We start from the raw sequence: 19604 nt of genomic DNA on the forward strand, positions 1-19604 counted from the left end.
AATTACTAGTGGTTACTGCACATACTTTACCCGTCCATCTAAGACACAGCTGGGCATGAAAGACTGAGAATGGAATGGGTAATGACATTAATAGCCAATCCAAGAGCACTGATAATGTGAAAGCTTGCCTAAATTCAGTAACTGGTCTCCTGAAATAGCAAGAGAATTACACCACCGCTTTTGTTAGCCTCCGTCTTTAGGAAGGAAATCACGGAGAGAAGATAAGCAGAATTATTTTGTTTTTTATGGTGGTGGTGATTTCTTTAAACTCCAGCTTTAAGGACAACAGCAGTCCTGGGGTGAGTCTCCTGACAGCTGCCCAATTCATTCTAACAAGGCTTCCATTTGTTTCCCTTAAAGTGGATGGGAGCTGGGAAGTATGGAGTGAATGGTCAGTCTGCAGCCCAGAGTGCGAGCATTTGCGGATCCGGGAGTGCACGGCACCACCCCCAAGAAACGGGGGCAAATTCTGTGAAGGGCTCAGCCAGGAATCTGAAAACTGCACAGATGGTCTCTGCATTCTAGGTAACACCTTCTGCTTCACATCTTCAATGTTTGTCCACAATATGAAAGGAAACATGGTGACCATTCATTTGCTTAAATATGTTAGCAGAAAGCAAAGTCATTTGCCAAGAGCAAAAAGGAAATGAGTGAAAAGAGTAGAAACGTAGACAAATACATTTGTAGTAGAGATGGGGTCATTTTAAATATTTTCTCACTAGAACTTCCATAAGCAAGTGTACTTATTAATTGAACCAGTAACTTTTTTAGAGAACTCATTTAAGAAAATGTTTAAAATTACCTTTTAGATTAGCAATTCTTTTAGTACCCACCATTTTTAAGTTTGATGAAATTCTGTTACTGATCACCATATGCTTTTATTTCTTCCAAGAGTTTCACCGCACCATAAAGCATTTATAATATATATATGCATATATGTAAAGGGGTGTGTGTATGTTTGTGTGTGTATATGTATAATTTTAATAATCTCCAGAGACCATGGTTCTATGGTCCAGGACATGTGTTGTGACTGTTACCTTACAAATGGAGGGAAAAAAAACGACACTTGCAAAGATGGGTGACTTTGCATCAAAATAGAATGTTGGGTTCAAAACTCCCAAGCTTTGCTTGGTTCCTGAGGTTATATTATTACCGTCTGCGAGTGACAGTCTGCCTGAGTAAGACAGTATGGGAAGATCGAGTCATCACATAGACAGGTTTTAATTTGGTGCTGTCCCTTACTAGCTTTGTGACTTGAACAAATCAGCTAACTGCTTAACTCCTTTATGTGAGTACTGAAAACCTGATTACTGTCAAGGCTCAATGAGAAAAGAATATACATGAATATTTCATGGCACAGAGTAGGTGCTCAGTAAATATTAATCCCTTTTTCACTTGCCTACCCAGATGAGCTACTTGGTTTCGCTGAGGCCCTTAAAAAAACAAGAGATTCAGGACACATGTGTTCTCTGGAACTAAATAGCTGTCTTGGAAAATAGCTGGCAAAAAATAATATAGCTCAGTAGTTTGTCATCTTTTCAGGAATATGTGTTGCTTTTTATTTGGAAACATGACAGTATGAAGGGATTATCTAAGTTGGATTTATTTTTCTGCATCAATATGACTGGATAGCCTTGAAAGCCAGCATATTCAAACATGCTAACTGTTGTATTTTCACAATAAATCTAGATGGCTAAAACATTAGTTAAAAGGATAATACATTGAAGTGACCACTTACTGATAGCCCATAGCGCCTTCATTTTCTCAGTGCAAGTGCTGAGGACCCTAAATGTGTCAGATATACCGCAGAGACTGTGACAGAAGACAACCTTGCCACCAGTTTCTGTGATGGCAGGGCCATGCTCTCTAATATTCCAACCATCTGCCTTCCTTAGAAGGCCATCTCTCTTCCAAAATGTAAGGAAACTTAACACAAGCAATAGCATGAAGTTTAAGGAAATGTGTTTTTGACCACCCTTGACTACCACATTTTTTCTGAAACACTTTTGAGGTGTGACTTTTTTTTTTTAACACGGAGCCATATATTTTGATACAATGAGGCCTGCAAATCTTGGCTGTGTTCTAAGAAACCATCAACAATATAACTATTTGGCTACTGGCTGAATTTTAGATGATCGTGATAATAATCTTCTTTATTCGTCATCGTTTGGATTAACACCTGGGGAAAATCTCAGGCTATCAGGCTTCAACCATAGTTGACTAAAACTTAAGTCTTAGAGGTGCTAATGGAAGAAGACAGATGACGGTTAGCTCTTAAGAAAGAATGATCAAATATATGAATGCTACTTATTCCCACTTGTACTGTGGTACACAGGCATTTGTCACTGGAGTAAGAGTTCTTTTCAGGGCCAAAAGGAGTTCCCAGCACTGAAAGTGTACTAGGTCAGCCTAGATCTCAAGTCTAAAATTAGAGAGCTGTTTTAAGGTTTATATATACATAAGGTGTATGTGTGTGTGTGTGTATATATATATATATATATATATATACATATATATATATATATATATACATATACATATATATATATACACACTTATACAGAAGTATACTTATATCTATCTATCTATATATGATATATATTAATTATTTATAAGGAAATGACTCATGTGATTATGAAAGCTGGCAAGTCCAAAATCTTTAGGGCCCAAGTGTCTATTCAAAGACTGTTTGGCAGGAGAATTCTCTTACTCAGGGGACGGTTATGCCTGAAACGGCTTGGACGAGGCCCACCCACATCATGGGGGACGCTCTGCTTTTCTCCGTCTGCCAGTGTAAATGTTGGTTTCATCTGAAAACACTCTCACAGAATGATTTTCAACGAAATATTTGGGTACCTGATGACCTAGTCGAGTTGACACGTAGGCATATGTGCTTGTGAAGTTCCAAAGCTTAGCTCTTTCCTTAGAGCCAGCCATGGCCATAGTTCCGGCAGTTGCCCTGGGCAGTTTGTTAGTAAACTGAGCGAACCTCTCTGTGGATCTTGGCCATGTATGGTTTTAGTCACACGTGTGTAATTCAGTGGCTGTTCGGTATCCATTTTTCTGTAGTGGAAATAAAATAGAGGACGAGGAGGTTTGGACTATGTGTGGCACTGGAGCCAAGATCTCTGTTAAATCCCTCCATGAATTTAAAATGCTGTGTGAGCCTTTCCTCTCTCTCTCCATTCCTCTATTTCCTTTCCTCCTGAAGCATGGTTTTTCTAGCATCCTTTGCTTCCCTAGTACGCATATTGAGATGTCTGTCAGCTATGATCAGAGACCCTTGATGGCAACAGTGACTCAGCTTTTTGAGGGAAAAAGAGTGAAGCCTATGAAACCATGGAGGTGTATGAGGTCTGTTTTTACATCAGTGGGAAAGGGATGTGTTTGTAAGAGCCCAACAGCAGAACATGTTCTGCCCTTTTAGACAGAACGGCTACCAATACCAACAGAAATGAATTACATTTTACCATCTCTGCAGGAAGCGACGAACCGCAGTCTGGTTAAATAGTGCCAACATCACTGCACTTGTCACTGGTACTCTGCCAAAGTGCTCTTGCTAAAACTAGCTGCATCAGGATAGTGCTCCAGTGAAGGCTGGGTTTGATTAAAATAGCAGTGGGCGACAGCTTTATGGGAACAAGAGCTTTGTGAAGGATCTAGGTCATGTTATAATTTGGGAATTTCCATCCTAATTTTTTTCCTTTTGTGCCAAACATGACCCTGAAGCAGTTCCTCAATTCCTAACTTCTTTGGGTGGTTTAACAATGACATTGCTTGACTCTCGGATGACCTACAATTCTTAGATTTTATTTAGCTTTGAACAGAATAGCTGGATTTCCTTGGTTGTCCCCGAGGGTTGCATTTCTCCTGGAAATGCAGCCGCCAGCTCTGAATGATCACTTTAATATTTGGTGTGATTGTTGCTTGGTCAGTTGTGACTGGAGCACAGAACCTCAGTGTTCTGCTATCACAGATGGCCACACCTAAATGCTCTCCCCAAGAAAATAAATGCCCCAAGACTAGTGAGAATAAGATTCGGCAGTCTTTGCCAATAACAGTCCAAGGATCGAAATTACAAGCTAAACTAAACATCCAACGCTTTTATGCCAGAACATTTATCTTCCAGAAAGATAATTATGTGGTATGATTGTCAAGAAACTTTTCTAAGCTTAAAAACCAGAGTCCGGTAGTTTTCTGACCACTGCCCTTTCTACTTGCTGTGAACCTAGTGGCTTCTGTCCTCTAAGGATCACAGCCAGGGGTCAATAGCAGGTGCATGCCTCATTGACAGGAACAGAAGGGTGAAATTGGTGGGGTGTTCAGCCTGAAGCTGAGGAATAAGAGAAGCCCTCTCCCTCTCCCTCTCCCGTTATTCTAGCAGATATAAAACTAAGGGCTGCGGTTTGAGAAGATTAAATCAGTCTGCTTCAGAGGGGATTAGTTACCTAGATGTGTCATGAGACTGAAGCCAGAGAAATGCCACAGGGGTCTGAAGGAGAGAGGAAATCTTTGAGGCTGAGCTACCTGATAGCTAATCCATCCTTCTTGTCAAGATGTAATATAGGTCAGTTCAACATCCACAGTTCAACAACCAAAATATCAGTTGAATGCTGGTTTGTTCTCATTTATGATGGGTACATTGATAAGAGAAGGCTGAATAGGCAGTTGGGAAACTAAATCAAGGGTAAAGACATCTATACAATAGCAGGTTCCAATCAACATCCCCAGGCTACATCTAATAATCTAACCACATTGTCTATTGAATGATCTACTTAAATGACCTAAAGGAAACACCTGAAAAGGTGAGCCTGTAATCACATCAAAGTAAAGGTTGCCTTGGTAAGCATTTTCTCTTGGACACTCTAAGCTTCATTGTTATCCATTACAGTGATTACCTGGGTCCCTTCCCTGTCTTTCCTGGGGCACCGAAGAAGACAATTTTCATTCTGGTTTAGCTCAGTGCATCTATTGCAACCCTTTCTGCTGGTGGTTTACAGGACGCCTACTTCTTATACATAGGGTTATAAAGGGCAAGTTTCCGTTTACCAAAGCAAAATCCGTCCTTTCCTTTCTCTGGGTAAAGGAGTCAGGAATACCTGCTTGACTCATTCTTAAATGTTTTGTTGGGTAAGTTCATATTTCAGAGCCAGCTGTACAGCACAATTGCTTAATTATAGCATAAACTCTGCATAGCAAAATGAAAATGGCAACAGCAGGATAGCATGCTAGTGCAAAGCATTCTTAAGTTGTCATGCAGTTTATTACTGCTTGCTAATCCTCCCAAGTAGTTTTAATATTAAAAACCCATTTCCATTCCATTGATAGTACATAGTAGGTGCTCCTTTTCCCACAAAGATTTTTCCTAGAAATACCCAACAACCGCCTTTGTGAGTAACAGTTGATCAATTCAGAGTCGCCATCATGGACACTGCATGGCAGAAATGGATATAATATTGCAGACCCACGGGAGTAATAAGAATGTAGATTTGGACACATATGGTATCATTAGCAGCTCAGCAACAATCTCTCCCCCATGCCCCAATAAACACTTTCCCATTATGGGACCCAATCACAAAGCCTGTGAGTCACAAGCTTTAATGAGACAGAGTGGAGTGGCTCATGACTAAAGTTTCCATTGTGCTTAATTAAAAAAGAAAATAAAGCAGAGATATTGCAATACTCATGTGTTTAAATGAAAGCATTTTTTTTTTTTTTTAGTTGTACAAGGCTAAAACTGTCATTTTTTTTTTGTGCCATGCCCTGAGTGGAATGGAGCATAAAGAGGATAAAGAATAAACCATATTCAACAAATTACCACAAAATCTCTCCCCTTTGTCATCCACCCACTGTAGACTTCTCTACTTGTAGCCTTGTTAATAAAAAAGATAAAGACATCGGATCGTTTTTTGAACATAATCCTCCTTCCAAGTAAGGACTGGCTTTCATCCACTGGTCTGTGACAGATGTGTATTTCCTAAGTTATTGAAAATCTATGGCCCTCCTTATCAACCAGCTCTGAAACACTTAAGATGCCTTTTCCTATCCAGGAAATTCCGTCACCACTTTCTCTTTACTTCCTCATAGACCCGGGTGCTCTACCTACACTGTCATGACAGACGAATCTAGGGAAGAATTTCTCTCTCAGCTCATTGAAATCAAGGCAATTATTGTGCCCATCTCTCTCTTCCATCCACTGTTTCCTATTCCTATCCACTCCCTGCCCACGTATTTCAATATGTCCTTTTATACTAGGCTTACGTTCTTTTGGTGGAATTGGACAGAATGTGCTAAGTCGTGCTTCAGAAACATGATCTCTGGAAGACTGTTTATCTCAGGCACATCTTGTTAACTTTGTTCATTTTATGAGCAGAATTGAAATAAAACACCTCCACTGTAAATAGGAAGGACTTTAAAATTAAATTTGGGCAGCTGGAGAGCAGGATACATTACCTCCTGATCATATTACTTAAATTGGAAAAAACAAAAACCCAAGAAAAGTAAACAGACAAATAAGAACAGATCCCCATGACAATGTGAACTCAAGACAGCCCATTAGAAAGCTTAAAAGCATTTCTTAAGGAAGTGAAATGTCAGCTGTAGAACCAGAGAGTTGATGGGAACACATGTCTATTACAAAGAAGAGAGAAATATTTTTTAGATGCCGTATCCAGGAAGCACAGGGAAGGCATCAGTAGGAAGGTACAGAAGTTGAGCTCAAGGGCGGGGTTGGCTGGCCCAGGAGGCTTACTAGATCTAGCATTCAGAGCAAAGACTGACTAGCTTTCAAAGGTCCTCTGTGATTCTGAGTTGACACTGGTTATTCTCTCTCTTTTTTAAAGATTATTTAATTTCAAGAGAGAGAGAGCAAGGAAGGGATAGAGACCGAAGGAGAGAGAGAACCCCAGGCAGACTCTGCACAGAGCCTGACGCAGGGCTCAAACTCACGAACAATGAGATCATGGCCTGAGCCAAAACCAAGAGTCGGACGCTTAACCAACTGAGCTACCCAGACGCCCTGATTATTCTCTTTTTGAAAGGTTAGAAACGGACCTGGACCTAGAAATGAATGAGCTGAGCCTTGAGGATTCGAACATTCATCCCATAGATGAAGAATCAAAGCTCTGGGGTCAGATTGCTTGAGTTTGAATTGTTTTTGCAATCCTATGACCAAGTTTCTTAACTTCTCTAAGCCTAAATTTATTCATCTATAAGATAAAAGTTCTAATAGTGCCTATTAGAAAGGGTTCTTTTTGAGGAGGAAATTACTCACGCAAGGCATTTAGCATCCATAATAAGCACTCCATTTGAGTAAATAATTATTCTGTGTGTATGTGTGTGTGTGAGTGTGTGTATGTTCTAGTAAAGGGATTCCTGTGGCAGAAAAAGTATGTTTTCCATATTCTGCAAAGTATTGACACTGTGATGCTTTAGATATTTTCTTAAAACATTTCCTAATGCATCTGATGAATATAGTGTATCTAACGAAATAAAAGGTACTTGTCAGGAAAATTTTTAAGAGACACAAATTGTGTTCTTTATACCAGCCAGTTCCGATTCATAGTTGTTGGAAAACAGAGTTTAGAAATCAGGCTGATTCGTAAGACTTTGTGTCGAACCGAAGTTTCAATATCCTTTCTCAGAACTTCTGAGTGGCTGAACAAATAGCTCTTGATCTGCCAATCGTCCTTTGCAGGTGGGATTTGGTCCCACAGGAGACAGGTGATTTATGAGGTCCCAGCTAGTATTAAAAATTGTATGATTCTCACCACTAATTAAAAGTCACTCAAGGGGAAGGCCCCAGAGAGGGACCTAGGTGATCCCCAAGGGAGACCACCAGTCCTCACAATACCGACTCGGGGATTATATAGGTTTCCTTCATGCTATAAAATACACATGTTCTGACCACCTCATCAGAATATCCATTTTTTAAATTTTTTTAATGTTTATTATTTGAGAATAGTAAATTAATAAATAAAATAATTTTTTTTAATGTTTATTATTTTGAGAAAGAGAGCAAGCAGGGGAGGGGCAGAGAGAGAGGGAGACACATAATCCAAAGCAGGCTCCAGGCTCTGAGCTGCCAGCACAGAGCCCGATGCGGGGCTCAAACCCACAGACCCCTGCGAGATCATGACCTGAGCCAAAGTCGGCCGCCTAACTGACTGAGCCACCCATGTGCCCCCAGAAAATCCACTTTTATAAAGCAAGTCTTCATGTCTCCAACACAAATTCAAAACTTCTTTTTCTCTGGAAAAAAATTCAACATACACATTATTATACTGTATAGCAACCTACAGTTTCCAGTATTACCCATCTGTTGCCAGTCATCCTAGATTAATGATATTTGTTACCCGTCTGGTACCTCCCCGATTGTACATTCCCATATCTGAAAATTAGCAATTTTGCCATATTTTCCCATACTTAAAAAAGTGCTTATTAGATTTGGTTGTCAGTAACTATGGATATCCAAGTTCCTTTTTGGAAGTTCTCCCAAATTAGGCTTTCTGCATATAAAACGAACTATGTCCATTTCATTAGTTCTGAGAATCCAGATTCTGCATTTGCAGTATATCTAATCAGGATTCAACAGTACACAACCCTGGGTAAGAAATATTAGTCTAGACTAGAGAAAGATTTAATGCCTGAGATCATAGAGTGGTCCAGCTATAAAAGAAATGGCAAGAACCCAATCAAGGAAGTGATTTAAAACTGAGTAAAGGATTCAGCGGCCTCTGGGGTGTACTGAGCAAAGTGAATTAATAGAGAGGAAACCTCTTTGTGTTGATCCTACCATTTCTCCTTAAATTACAAATGCATGTGTCTCTTCAAGATCATGGAGAAAGGCGGTACCTAAAATGAAGATATTAACATCATCAATAGACATCAACATCACCCTGGCCTTCCCCTCTCTCCAGAGAAGTGTCAGTATTACAGTAAGAAAAAAACCTGGCTTTGCGCACATGTGTTTGGCAGAGGACAGTGTTAGTGCTCAGTGGAATGGAAAATTGCCATGATCATTTAGAAAGAGACCATGGGGTAGCGAAAAGGGCTCTGCACCAGGAATCAGGAGTCCTGGGTCTTAGTTCAGTTGTTTCGTTAACTAATGCTTGACCTTGAGCAAATCTCTCCAGATCCTGTGCCTTGTATGTTCATATCTATTAAAAAGAGCAGGTTGGGCAAGATGATTTCTAGGTTTCATCCCACTAAACAAACAAACAAACAAACATGAAATTATTATATTTTAAAAGTAGCTTGCATATATATGTGTATGCATATATATTTCATAGGTTATTTTGTTTTTTTTTTGTTTGTTTGTTTTTTTTTATTTTTATTTATTTTTTTTAATTTTTTAATATATGAAATTTACTGTCAAATTGGTTTCCATACAACACCCAGTGCTCATCCCAAAAGGTGCCCTCCTCAATACCCATCACCCACCCTGCCCTCCCTCCCACCCCCCATCAACCCTCAGTTTGTTCTCAGTTTTTAACAGTCTCTAATGCTTTGGCTCTCTCCCACTCTAACCTCTTTTTTTTTTTTTTTTTTTTTCCTTCCCCTCCCCCATGGGTTTCTGTTATGTTTCTCAGGATCCACATAAGAGTGAAACCATATGGTATCTGTCTTTCTCTGTATGGCTTATTTCACTTAGCATCACACTCTCCAGTTCCATCCATGTTGCTACAAAAGGCCATATTTCATTTTTTCTCATTGCCACGTAGTATTCCATTGTGTATATAAACCACAATTTCTTTATCCATTCATCAGTTGATGGACATTTAGGCTCTTTCCATAATTTGGCTATTGTTGAGAGTGCCACTATAAACATTGGGGTACAGGTGCCCCTATGCATCAGTACTCCTGTATCCCTTGGATAAATTCCTAGCAGTGCTATTGCTGGGTCATAGGGTAGGTCTATTTTTAATTTTCTGAGGAACCTCCACACTGCTTTCCAGAGCGGCTGCACCAATTTGCATTCCCACCAACAGTGCAAGAGGGTTCCCGTTTCTCCACATCCTCTCCAGCATCTATAGTCTCCTGATTTCTTCATTTTGGCCACTCTGACTGGCGTGAGGTGGTATCTGAGTGTGGTTTTGATTTGTATTTCCCTGATAAGGAGCGACGTTGAACATCTTTTCATGTGCCTGTTGGCCATCCGGATGTCTTCTTTAGAGAAGTGTCTATTCATGTTTTCTGCCCATTTCTTCACTGGGTTATTTGTTTTTCGGGTGTGGAGTTTGATGAGCTCTTTATAGATTTTGGATACTAGCCCTTTGTCCGATGTGTCATTTGCAAATATCTTTTCCCATTCTGTTGGTTGCCTTTTAGTTTTGTTGGTTGTTTCCTTTGCTGTGCAGAAGCTTTTTATCTTCATAAGGTCCCAGTAATTCACTTTTGCTTTTAATTCCCTTGCCTTTGGGGATGTGCTGAGTAAGAGATTGCTACGGCTGAGGTCAGAGAGGTCTTTTCCTGCTTTCTCCTCTAAGGTTTTGATGGTTTCCTGTCTCACATTCAGGTCCTTTATCCATTTTGAGTTTATTTTTGTGAATGGTGTGAGAAAGTGGTCTAGTTTCAACCTTCTGCATGTTGCTGTCCAGTTCTCCCAGCACCATTTGTTAAAGAGACTGTCTTTTTTCCATTGGATGTTCTTTCCTGCTTTGTCAAAGATGAGTTGGCCATACGTTTGTGGGTCTAGTTCTGGGGTTTCTATTCTATTCCATTGGTCTATGTGTCTGTTTTTATGCCAATACCATGCTGTCTTGATGATGACAGCTTTGTAGTAGAGGCTAAAGTCTGGGATTGTGATGCCTCCTGCTTTGGTCTTCTTCTTCAAAATTACTTTGGCTATTCGGGGCCTTTTGTGGTTCCATATGAATTTTAGGATTGCTTGTTCTAGTTTCGAGAAGAATGCTGGTGCAATTTTGATTGGGATTGCATTGAATGTGTAGATAGCTTTGGGTAGTATTGACATTTTGACAATATTTATTCTTCCAATCCATGAGCAGGGAATGTCTTTCCATTTCTTTATATCTTCTTCAATTACCTGCATAAGCTTTCTATAGTTTTCAGCATACAGATCTTTTACATCTTTGGTTAGATTTATTCCTAGGTATTTTATGCTTCTTGGTGCAATTGTGAATGGGATCAGTTTCTTCATTTGTCTTTCTGTTGCTTCATTGTTAGTGTATAAGAATGCAACTGATTTCTGCACATTGATTTTGTATCCTGCAACTTTGCTGAATTCATGTATCAGTTCTAGCAGACTTTTGGTGGAGTCTATCGGATTTTCCATGTATAATATCATGTCATCTGCAAAAAGCGAAAGCTTGACTTCATCTTTGCCAATTTTGATGCCTTTGATTTCCTTTTGTTGTCTGATTGCTGATGCTAGAACTTCCAGCACTATGTTAAACAACAGCGGTGACAGTGGGCATCCCTGTCGTGTTCCTGATCTCAGGGAAAAAGCTCTCAGTTTTTCCCCGTTGAGGATGATGTTAGCTGTGGGCTTTTCATAAATGGCCTTTATGATCTTTAAGTATGTTCCTTCTATCCCGACTTTCTCAAGGGTTTTTATTAAGAAAGGGTGCTGGATTTTGTCAAAGGCCTTTTCTGCATCGATTGACAGGATCATATGGTTCTTCTCTTTTTTTTTGTTAATGTGATGTATCACGTTGATCGATTTGCGAATGTTGAACCAGCCCTGCATCCCAGGAATGAATCCCACTTGATCATGGTGAATAATTCTTTTTATATGCTGTTGAATTCGATTTGCTAGTATCTTATTAAGAATTTTTGCATCCATATTCATCAGGGATATTGGCCTGTAGTTCTCTTTTTTTACTGGGTCTCTGTCTGGTTTAGGAATCAAAGTAATACTGGCTTCATAGAATGAGTCTGGAAGTTTTCCTTCCCTTTCTATTTCTTGGAATAGCTTGAGAAGGATAGGTATTATCTCTGCTTTAAATGTCTGGTAGAACTCCCCTGGGAAGCCATCTGGTCCTGGACTCTTATTTGTTGGGAGATTTTTGATAACCGATTCAATTTCTTCGCTGGTTATGGGTCTGTTCAAGCTTTCTATTTCCTCCTGATTGAGTTTTGGAAGAGTGTGGGTGTTTAGAAATTTGTCCATTTCTTCCAGGTTGTCCAATTTGCTGGCATATAATTTTTCATAGTATTCCCTGATAATTGTTTGTATCTCTGAGGGATTGGTTGTAATAATTCCATTTTCATTCATGGTTTTATCTATTTGGGTCATCTCCCTTTTCTTTTTGAGAAGCCTGGCTAGAGGTTTGTCAATTTTGTTTATTTTTTCAAAAAACCAACTCTTGGTTTCGTTGATCTGCTCTACAGTTTTTTTAGATTCTATATTGTTTATTTCTGCTCTGATCTTTATTATTTCTCTTCTTCTGCTGGGTTTAGGCTGCCTTTGCTGTTCTGCTTCTATTTCCTTTAGGTGTGCTGTTAGATTTTGTATTTGGGATTTTTCTTGTTTCTTGAGATAGGCCTGGATTGCAATGTATTTTCCTCTCAGGACTGCCTTCGCTGCATCCCAGAGCGTTTGGATTGTTGTATTTTCATTTTCGTTTGTTTCCATATATGTTTTAATTTCTTCTCTAATTGCCTGGTTGACCCACTCATTCGTTAGTAGGGTGTTCTTTAACCTCCATGCTTTTGGAGGTTTTCCAGACTTTTTCCTGTGGTTGATTTCAAGCTTCATAGCATTGTGGTCTGAAAGTATGCATGGTATAATTTCAATTCTTGTAAACTTATGAAGGGCTGTTTTGTGACCCAGTATATGATCTATCTTGGAGAATGTTCCATGTGCACTCGAGAAGAAAGTATATTCTGTTGCTTTGGGATGCAGAGTTCTAAATATATCTGTCAAGTCCATCTGATCCAATGTATCATTCAGGGCCCTTGTTTCTTTATTGACTGTGTGTCTAGATGATCTATCCATTTCTGTAAGTGGGGTGTTAAAGTCCCCTGCAATGACCACATTCTTATCAATAAGGTTGCTTATGTTTATGAGTAATTGTTTTATATATCTGGGGGCTCGGGTATTTGGCACATAGACATTTATAATAGTTAGCTCTTCCTGGTGGATAGACCCTGTGATTATTATATAATGCCCTTCTTCATCTCTTGTTACAGCCTTTAATTTAAAGTCTAGTTTGTCTGATATAAGTATGGCTACTCCAGCTTTCTTTTGGCTTCCAGGAGCATGATAAATAGTTCTCCATCCCCTCACTCTCAATCTAAAGGTGTCCTCAGATCTAAAATGAGTCTCTTGTAGACAGCAAATAGATGGGTCTTGTTTTTTTATCCATTCTGATACCCTATGTCTTTTAGTTGGCGCATTTAATCCATTTACATTCAGTGTTATTATAGAAAGATATGGGTTTAGAGTCATTGTGATGTCTGTATGTTTTATGCTTGTAGTGATGTCTCTGGTACTTTGTCTCACAGGATCCCCCTTAGGATCTCTTGTAGGGCTGGTTTCGTGGTGACAAATTCCTTCAGTTTTTGTTTGTTTGGGAAGACCTTTATCTCTCCTTCTATTCTAAATGACAGACTTGCTGGATAAAGGATTCTCGGCTGCATATTTTTTCTGTTTAGCACACTGTAGATATCGTGCCAAGCCTTTCTGGCCTGCCAAGTTTCAAAGGAGAGATCAGTCACGAGTCTTATAGGTCTCCCTTTATATGTGAGGGCACGTTTATCCCTTGCTGCTTTCAGAATTTTCTCTTTATCCTTGTATTTTGCCAGTTTCACTATGATATGTCGTGCAGAAGATCGATTCAAGTTACGTCTGAAGGGAGTTCTCTGTGCCTCTTGGATTTCAATGCCTTTTTCCTTCCCCAGTTCAGGGAAGTTCTCAGCTATAATTTGTTCAAGTACCCCTTCAGCACCCTTCCCTCTCTCTTCCTCCTCTGGGATACCAATTATACGTATATTATTTTTTTTTAGTGTATCACTTAGTTCTCTAATTTTCCCCTCATACTCCTGGATTTTTTTATCTCTCTTTCTTTCAGCTTCCTCTTTCTCCATAACTTTATCTTCTAGTTCACCTATTCTCTCCTCTGCCTCTTCAAGCCGAGCCATCGTGGATTCCATTTTGTTTTGCAATTCGTTTAAAGCGTTTTTCAACTCCTCGTGACTGTTCCTTAGTCCCTCGATCTTTGTGGCAAGAGATTCTCTGCTGTCCTGTATACTGTTTTCAAGCCCAGCGATTAATTTTATGACTATTATTCTAAATTCACTTTCTGTTATATTATTTAAATCCTTTTTGATCAGTTCATTAGCTGTTGTTATTTCCTGGAGATTCTTCTGAGGGGAATTCTTCCGTTTGGTCATTTTGGAGAGTCCCTGGCGTGGTGAGGACCTGCAGTGCACTTCCCCTGTGCTGTGGTGTATAACTGGAGTTAGTGGGCGGGGCCGCAGTCCGACCCGATGTCTGCCCCCAGCCCACTGCTGGGGCCACAGTCAGACTGGTGTGTGCCTTCTCTTCCCCTCTCCTAGGGGCGGGATTCACTGTGGGGTGGCGTGTCCCGTCTGGGCTACTTGCACACTGCCAGGCTTGTGTTGCTGGGGATCTGGCGTATTAGCTGGGGTGGGTAGGCAAGGTGCACGGGGGCTGGAGGGGCAGGCTTAGCTCGCTTCTCCTTAGGTGATCCACTTCAGGAGGAGCCCTGTGGCAGCGGGAGGGAGTCAGATCCGCTGCCAGAGGTTTGGCTCCTCAGAAGCACAGAGTTGGGTGTTTGCGCGGAGCGAGCAAGTTCCCTGGCAGGAACTGGTTCCCTTTGGGATTTTGGCTGGGGGATGGGCGGGGGAGATGGCGCTGGCGAGCGCCTTTGTTCCCCGCCAAGCTGAGCTCTGCCGTCCGGGGGCTCAACAGCTCTCCCTCCCTTTGTCCTCCAGCCTTCCCGCTTTCCGAGCAGAGCTGTTAACTTATGACCTCCCAGACGCTAAGTCGCGCTTGCTGTCGGAACACAGTCTGTCCGGCCCCTCCGCTTTTGCCAGCCAGACTCGGGGGCTCCGCTTGGCCGGCGAGCCACCCCTCCGCCCCGGCTCCCTCCCGCCAGTCCGTGGAGCGCGCACCGCCTCGCCGCCCTTCCTACCCTCTTCCGTGGGCCTCTAGTCTGCGCTTGACTCCGGAGACTCCCTTCTGCTAATCCTCTGGCGGTTTTCTGGGTTCTTTAGGCAGGTGTAGGTGGAGTCTAAGTGATCGGCAGGACGCGCTGTGAGCCCCGCGTCCTCCTACGCCACCATCTTCCGGCACTCCGATCTCATAGGTAATTTTGAATAACATAGTTAATACATGTGTACATGTAAAATATAAAAATAACACCACTGATATGTCAGTGCTTTCAGACATTTGCTTTTTAGCCAATTTTGAGGAGTAATTTTAATTCGTTCCCACCCAAAATTAACCATTTGGACAATTATTATATGCAGCGTGAGGAAGGACAACTTTTAGATTAAAAAAAAAAAAAAACAAAAACATAAAACCATGCTAGTCTTACCTAGGAAATGAATCATCACATTAGGCCTTTAGCATTCCATTTCAATCCCTTCATTGAGAAACTACACCATCCTAGGAATTTGTACAGACTGTAGGAAATTTATGGACCCTGATTTTGTATTCAACGCAAACTTGGATAAGTATTCAACAAGTACTATATTCCATTTACTGTTCTAGGGACTTAGAATAGGTGGAAAACACATAAATAGACCTTATATGCAAGTAGCTCAATCTATAATGTAGGTAAGGTAGCTTCGAGACTGATGAAGCTTAAAAAAAATGTACAAGTCAAAGGATTCATCATAATTTCTCTTTAAGCAATTTTTTAAAAAACTTTTTTTTTTTAATGTTGATTTATTTTTGAGACAGAGAGAGACAAAGCATGAGCGGGGGAGGGTCAGAGAGAGAGGGAGACACAGAATCCGAAGCAGGCTCCAGGCTCTGAGCTGTCAGCACAGAGCCCGACGCAGGGCTCAAACCCACAGACCGTGAGATCATGACCTGAGCTGAAGTCGGAGGCTCAACTAACTGAGCCACCCAAGCGTCCCTAAAAAACTTTTAAGTGCTATTAACTTAAGTAATCTCTACACCCAACATGGGGCTCGAACTCACAACCCCAAAATCAAGAGTTGCACACTCTTCCAACTGAGCCAGCCAGGCACCCCTCTTTAAGCAATTTTTTTTTTAAGGCAAGACTGATATCCTTTGTATTTCAGTGGTTAAGTATTTTCTTAGCAATTGTAAATAGTCATTATAATAACCACCCTTCTGAATCTCACCATCCCCATCTATTCCCTACCCAGACTTTCCTATGATCCAGCAACAAAAGGGACAAGTCTAGACACATCGGAAGCCACCATAACCCTATGTCAAGTCTGGATTTTCTTTCTTTTTTTTTTTTTTTTAAGTTTATTTATTTTGAGAGAGAGAGAGAGAGAGAGTGTGTGTGTGTGTGTGTGTGTGTGCGCGTGCACACGCGTGTGCGTAAATTGGGGAGTGGCAGAAAGGGAGACAGAGGATCTGAAGCGGGTTCTGTGCTGACCAGAGCGCCCAATGCAGAGCTCAAACTCACAAACTGTGAGATCATGACCTGAGCCCAAAGTCAGATGCTTAACCAGCTGAGCCACCCAGATGCCCTAAAAGCTGTTACATTTTTAAAGAATTTGGGTATCACTCGTACCATAAGGTTAAAAAAGTAATCCTCTGGATGTTAACCAATAAATGATTCCCTTAATTCTTTAAATTATATAATCTAATCATTGTTTAGTTTTGAACGTGTATGTGTTTCTATTGTGGTTGGAAGGGAGGGAATCAAAGAAAATTAATTTATTGGATAGAAAAAGGATTTTAATAGACAATTTTCCTTGGAGCAGAGTTAGAAACATTGCATTTTATCACTTTGAGGCCAATTTCTGATGAAGTCTTTGTGGACCCGTTCTTAAAAGTGTTTGCAATGACCCAAGAGCATAGTTTACCCTGTTAATCTATCAGAGAAAGAAACCAACACATAAAGAACCAGTGAGAATGGATAGAACTTTGTAATAGAGATGGTATGAATTCTAGAAATTCAAATGATTTAGCTCAAAAATGAAATATGCAAATGTTCCTTGTGAACATGGAGACACTGACTTGTCTCAGTTTAGGATATGCAAAGGACATTCCTATAGAGAGACCTTGGATTTGAAAGCAGGGGATCTTCTATCTCCTGATGCACACTAATCGTGTTGTGACTGAGGGGCAATTCTGGAAAGTCATTGTCATCAGAAGTGACACCCATAAGTTCCCTGTTGTAGTAACTGCCTGACTTTCCCTAATAAACATGATGGGACAAGGGTGGGAGGGATTCATGAGGAACCAAGAATTGAAGTAATGTGCATCGTAAATCCACCCTCTAAAAAGTAATTTCTGAGCAGGAGCTTTGAAACGTGAACAAAAAGAAAAATACAATAAGGAAATTAAAAACTAAAGAGAATAAAAACTGGAGGTGTGATATGTTTTATGCTCTTTGGGTTTTTCTGTGGTTTTGATCATTGGAAGCGTTTGAGAAACACAAGAGCTGGTGGTGATGTGTCTGTGGGTTCTACTGCCTAAAGGAACTTTCAGCACCGAGAGGAGAAGAGAATAGAATTCCCACTTGTCATCTTCAGGGTCTGCCTGACATATTCAATCACAGTGGTGTTGCCAATGCAAAGCAGGCCTTGTGTTTATCTAATTATCTGCCAGAGCTGATACAAGGCAGATTGGCCAGGCCCTGGGATTTCCTGCAGCCTTGGATAGCATTCAGAGAGCATAACACTGGTCCTTAATTATTTCTAGTTATGAGGGAGAGGGAAAGCAGGAATTAATGAAACACATTGGTAATCAATAATGGCAATTTCTTTTCTACCAATCAGTAAATAATCAAGCAAATAACTTTTAATTTCATTTTTCCTGTTTTTTTCTTTCTGTGATTCTCTGGTTGCTGTGCCACTTATTCATGAGCTAATCATTTAAATATGATTTATATGTTAGGGACCCATAACTGACACTGATTAAAAAGTATGAAATAAATCAAATGAACAGTTCTGAAGTAATACATTTGAAAACAAAATCCACATTGTATATAGTTTTAAGGAACCCATAGCACAATGAGCTCTATGAATTCATGACCCTGAGATCAAGTCTCATGCTCTACTGACTAAGCCAGCCAAGCACCTCGTCCCCGACATTGTATTGTAGTGACTATAAGTAAGATAAACTATCCAGAGAGGTGAGACATTCCTGTGAGCCAAGTCAGGACCAAAAAGTTCATGAAGGAGTCAGAAACTTGTATATGCCTTGGAAACAGGATATCTTTATACAGGAGGGAGAAGGGCATCCCATGGAAGGCAATATGGTGGGCAACAGCACTGAGGTGAGCCTGAAGAATTCAGGGATCAATCAGACTAGAGCTTGGATTTGTGTTGAGGTGCTATAGAAACTAAGTCATTTTTGAGATGATGGGACCAGTTCCTAGAAGACTGGAAAGGCAGGCAGAGCAGTTGGCTATGACTTGCAGGCAATGTGGAATCATCATAGACCCTCCTGTGTGCCGATGCTAGAGAATGATTTCAATGAATAAAAGAATAGAGAATGGGCAAGAAAGAAGACTGACTATTCTACCGACTTCAGAATCCGTTCTTAAATACTTTAAGATTACAAAGAATATGGAGAGTCAAAACAATCAACACATATCTTTTTTCTTGGGCAGGGGAGGATGATGAAAAGGATTTCAAAGCATAGGACCTATGAAGGAAATAATAATAAAAATGGTCTTTGGAGATGAAAAAATGGGACATGACTGGTTTAGTGAAATTAAAGAATGGTAATAATCACTAACTATAGTGACATATGTAAATTACTGCCTTGGAGGAGAGTTGCTGTCTGGGCTCACTGTCCTGGTGGGTATTTAGTCATACTGAGTGGGCTCTGTGCCTGAATTAAAAAAAAAAAAAAAAAAAAAAAAAAAAATTGGGACATAGACTCTGGTATCAAACATACCTGTGTAGTCTTTAAAAGGCATAGGAGCGGATTTCAGATAATCACCCACAGGTTTTGAGGAACAGTCTCTTGCCCAGTCTGTGAGTTGGAGTTGAAACCATCTGTCCTCATGTCCAATGTCTCCTCAGGCCTGCTCTCTTTACAACCCTAGGGTATGGGCTAGGCTATAGGTAGCTGGCCACACTTGTTTCCTAGCAGAGAAAGGATAAGGGTGGGTGTGGGTGGGAAGGGAGGGGTACAGCTATAAATAGCTTCTAAGAACAATGGATACCATGGAAATGCTTTGGGAGCATCTCCTATAACAAAGGAAGCAAGAGAAGTAGAGATGAGAAAGAAATGAATCATTTCCAAAAATGAAAATCTAGATTGTCCTTTTTCACTTTTTCTTGTATATAAATATGTATACTTCTATAAACACACACAGCACAAAGGCAGATTGCAAAACAATATATAAAAGACTACTCCATGTCTTTATAGTAAAAGTGATCAATTAGTATTGATCTTCCATAGTTTCCTGCAAATATATATGTATATACATATGCATGCATAAATCTTAAGGGGG

The 19604-nt window shown here is 40.4% G+C and overlaps 1 protein-coding gene across 9 annotated transcripts in view; it reads left to right on the top strand.

Moving 5' to 3' along the window:
- The window catches only part of UNC5D (unc-5 netrin receptor D), a 554978-nt gene that overhangs the window by 448703 nt on the left and 86671 nt on the right, over window positions 1-19604 (top strand). For all 9 annotated transcript variants that reach the window (XM_060653615.3, XM_060653618.3, XM_060653617.3 and 6 more), the window contains one exon: window positions 361-525. In XM_060653615.3, the coding sequence (XP_060509598.1) occupies window positions 361-525 (165 nt within the window). The remainder of the gene's footprint in view (window positions 1-360; window positions 526-19604) is intronic.

Source organism: Panthera onca, chromosome B1 (assembly GCF_046562875.1).
Source record: "Panthera onca isolate mPanOnc1 chromosome B1, mPanOnc1 haplotype 2, whole genome shotgun sequence".
Lineage (NCBI taxonomy): Eukaryota > Metazoa > Chordata > Mammalia > Carnivora > Felidae > Panthera > Panthera onca.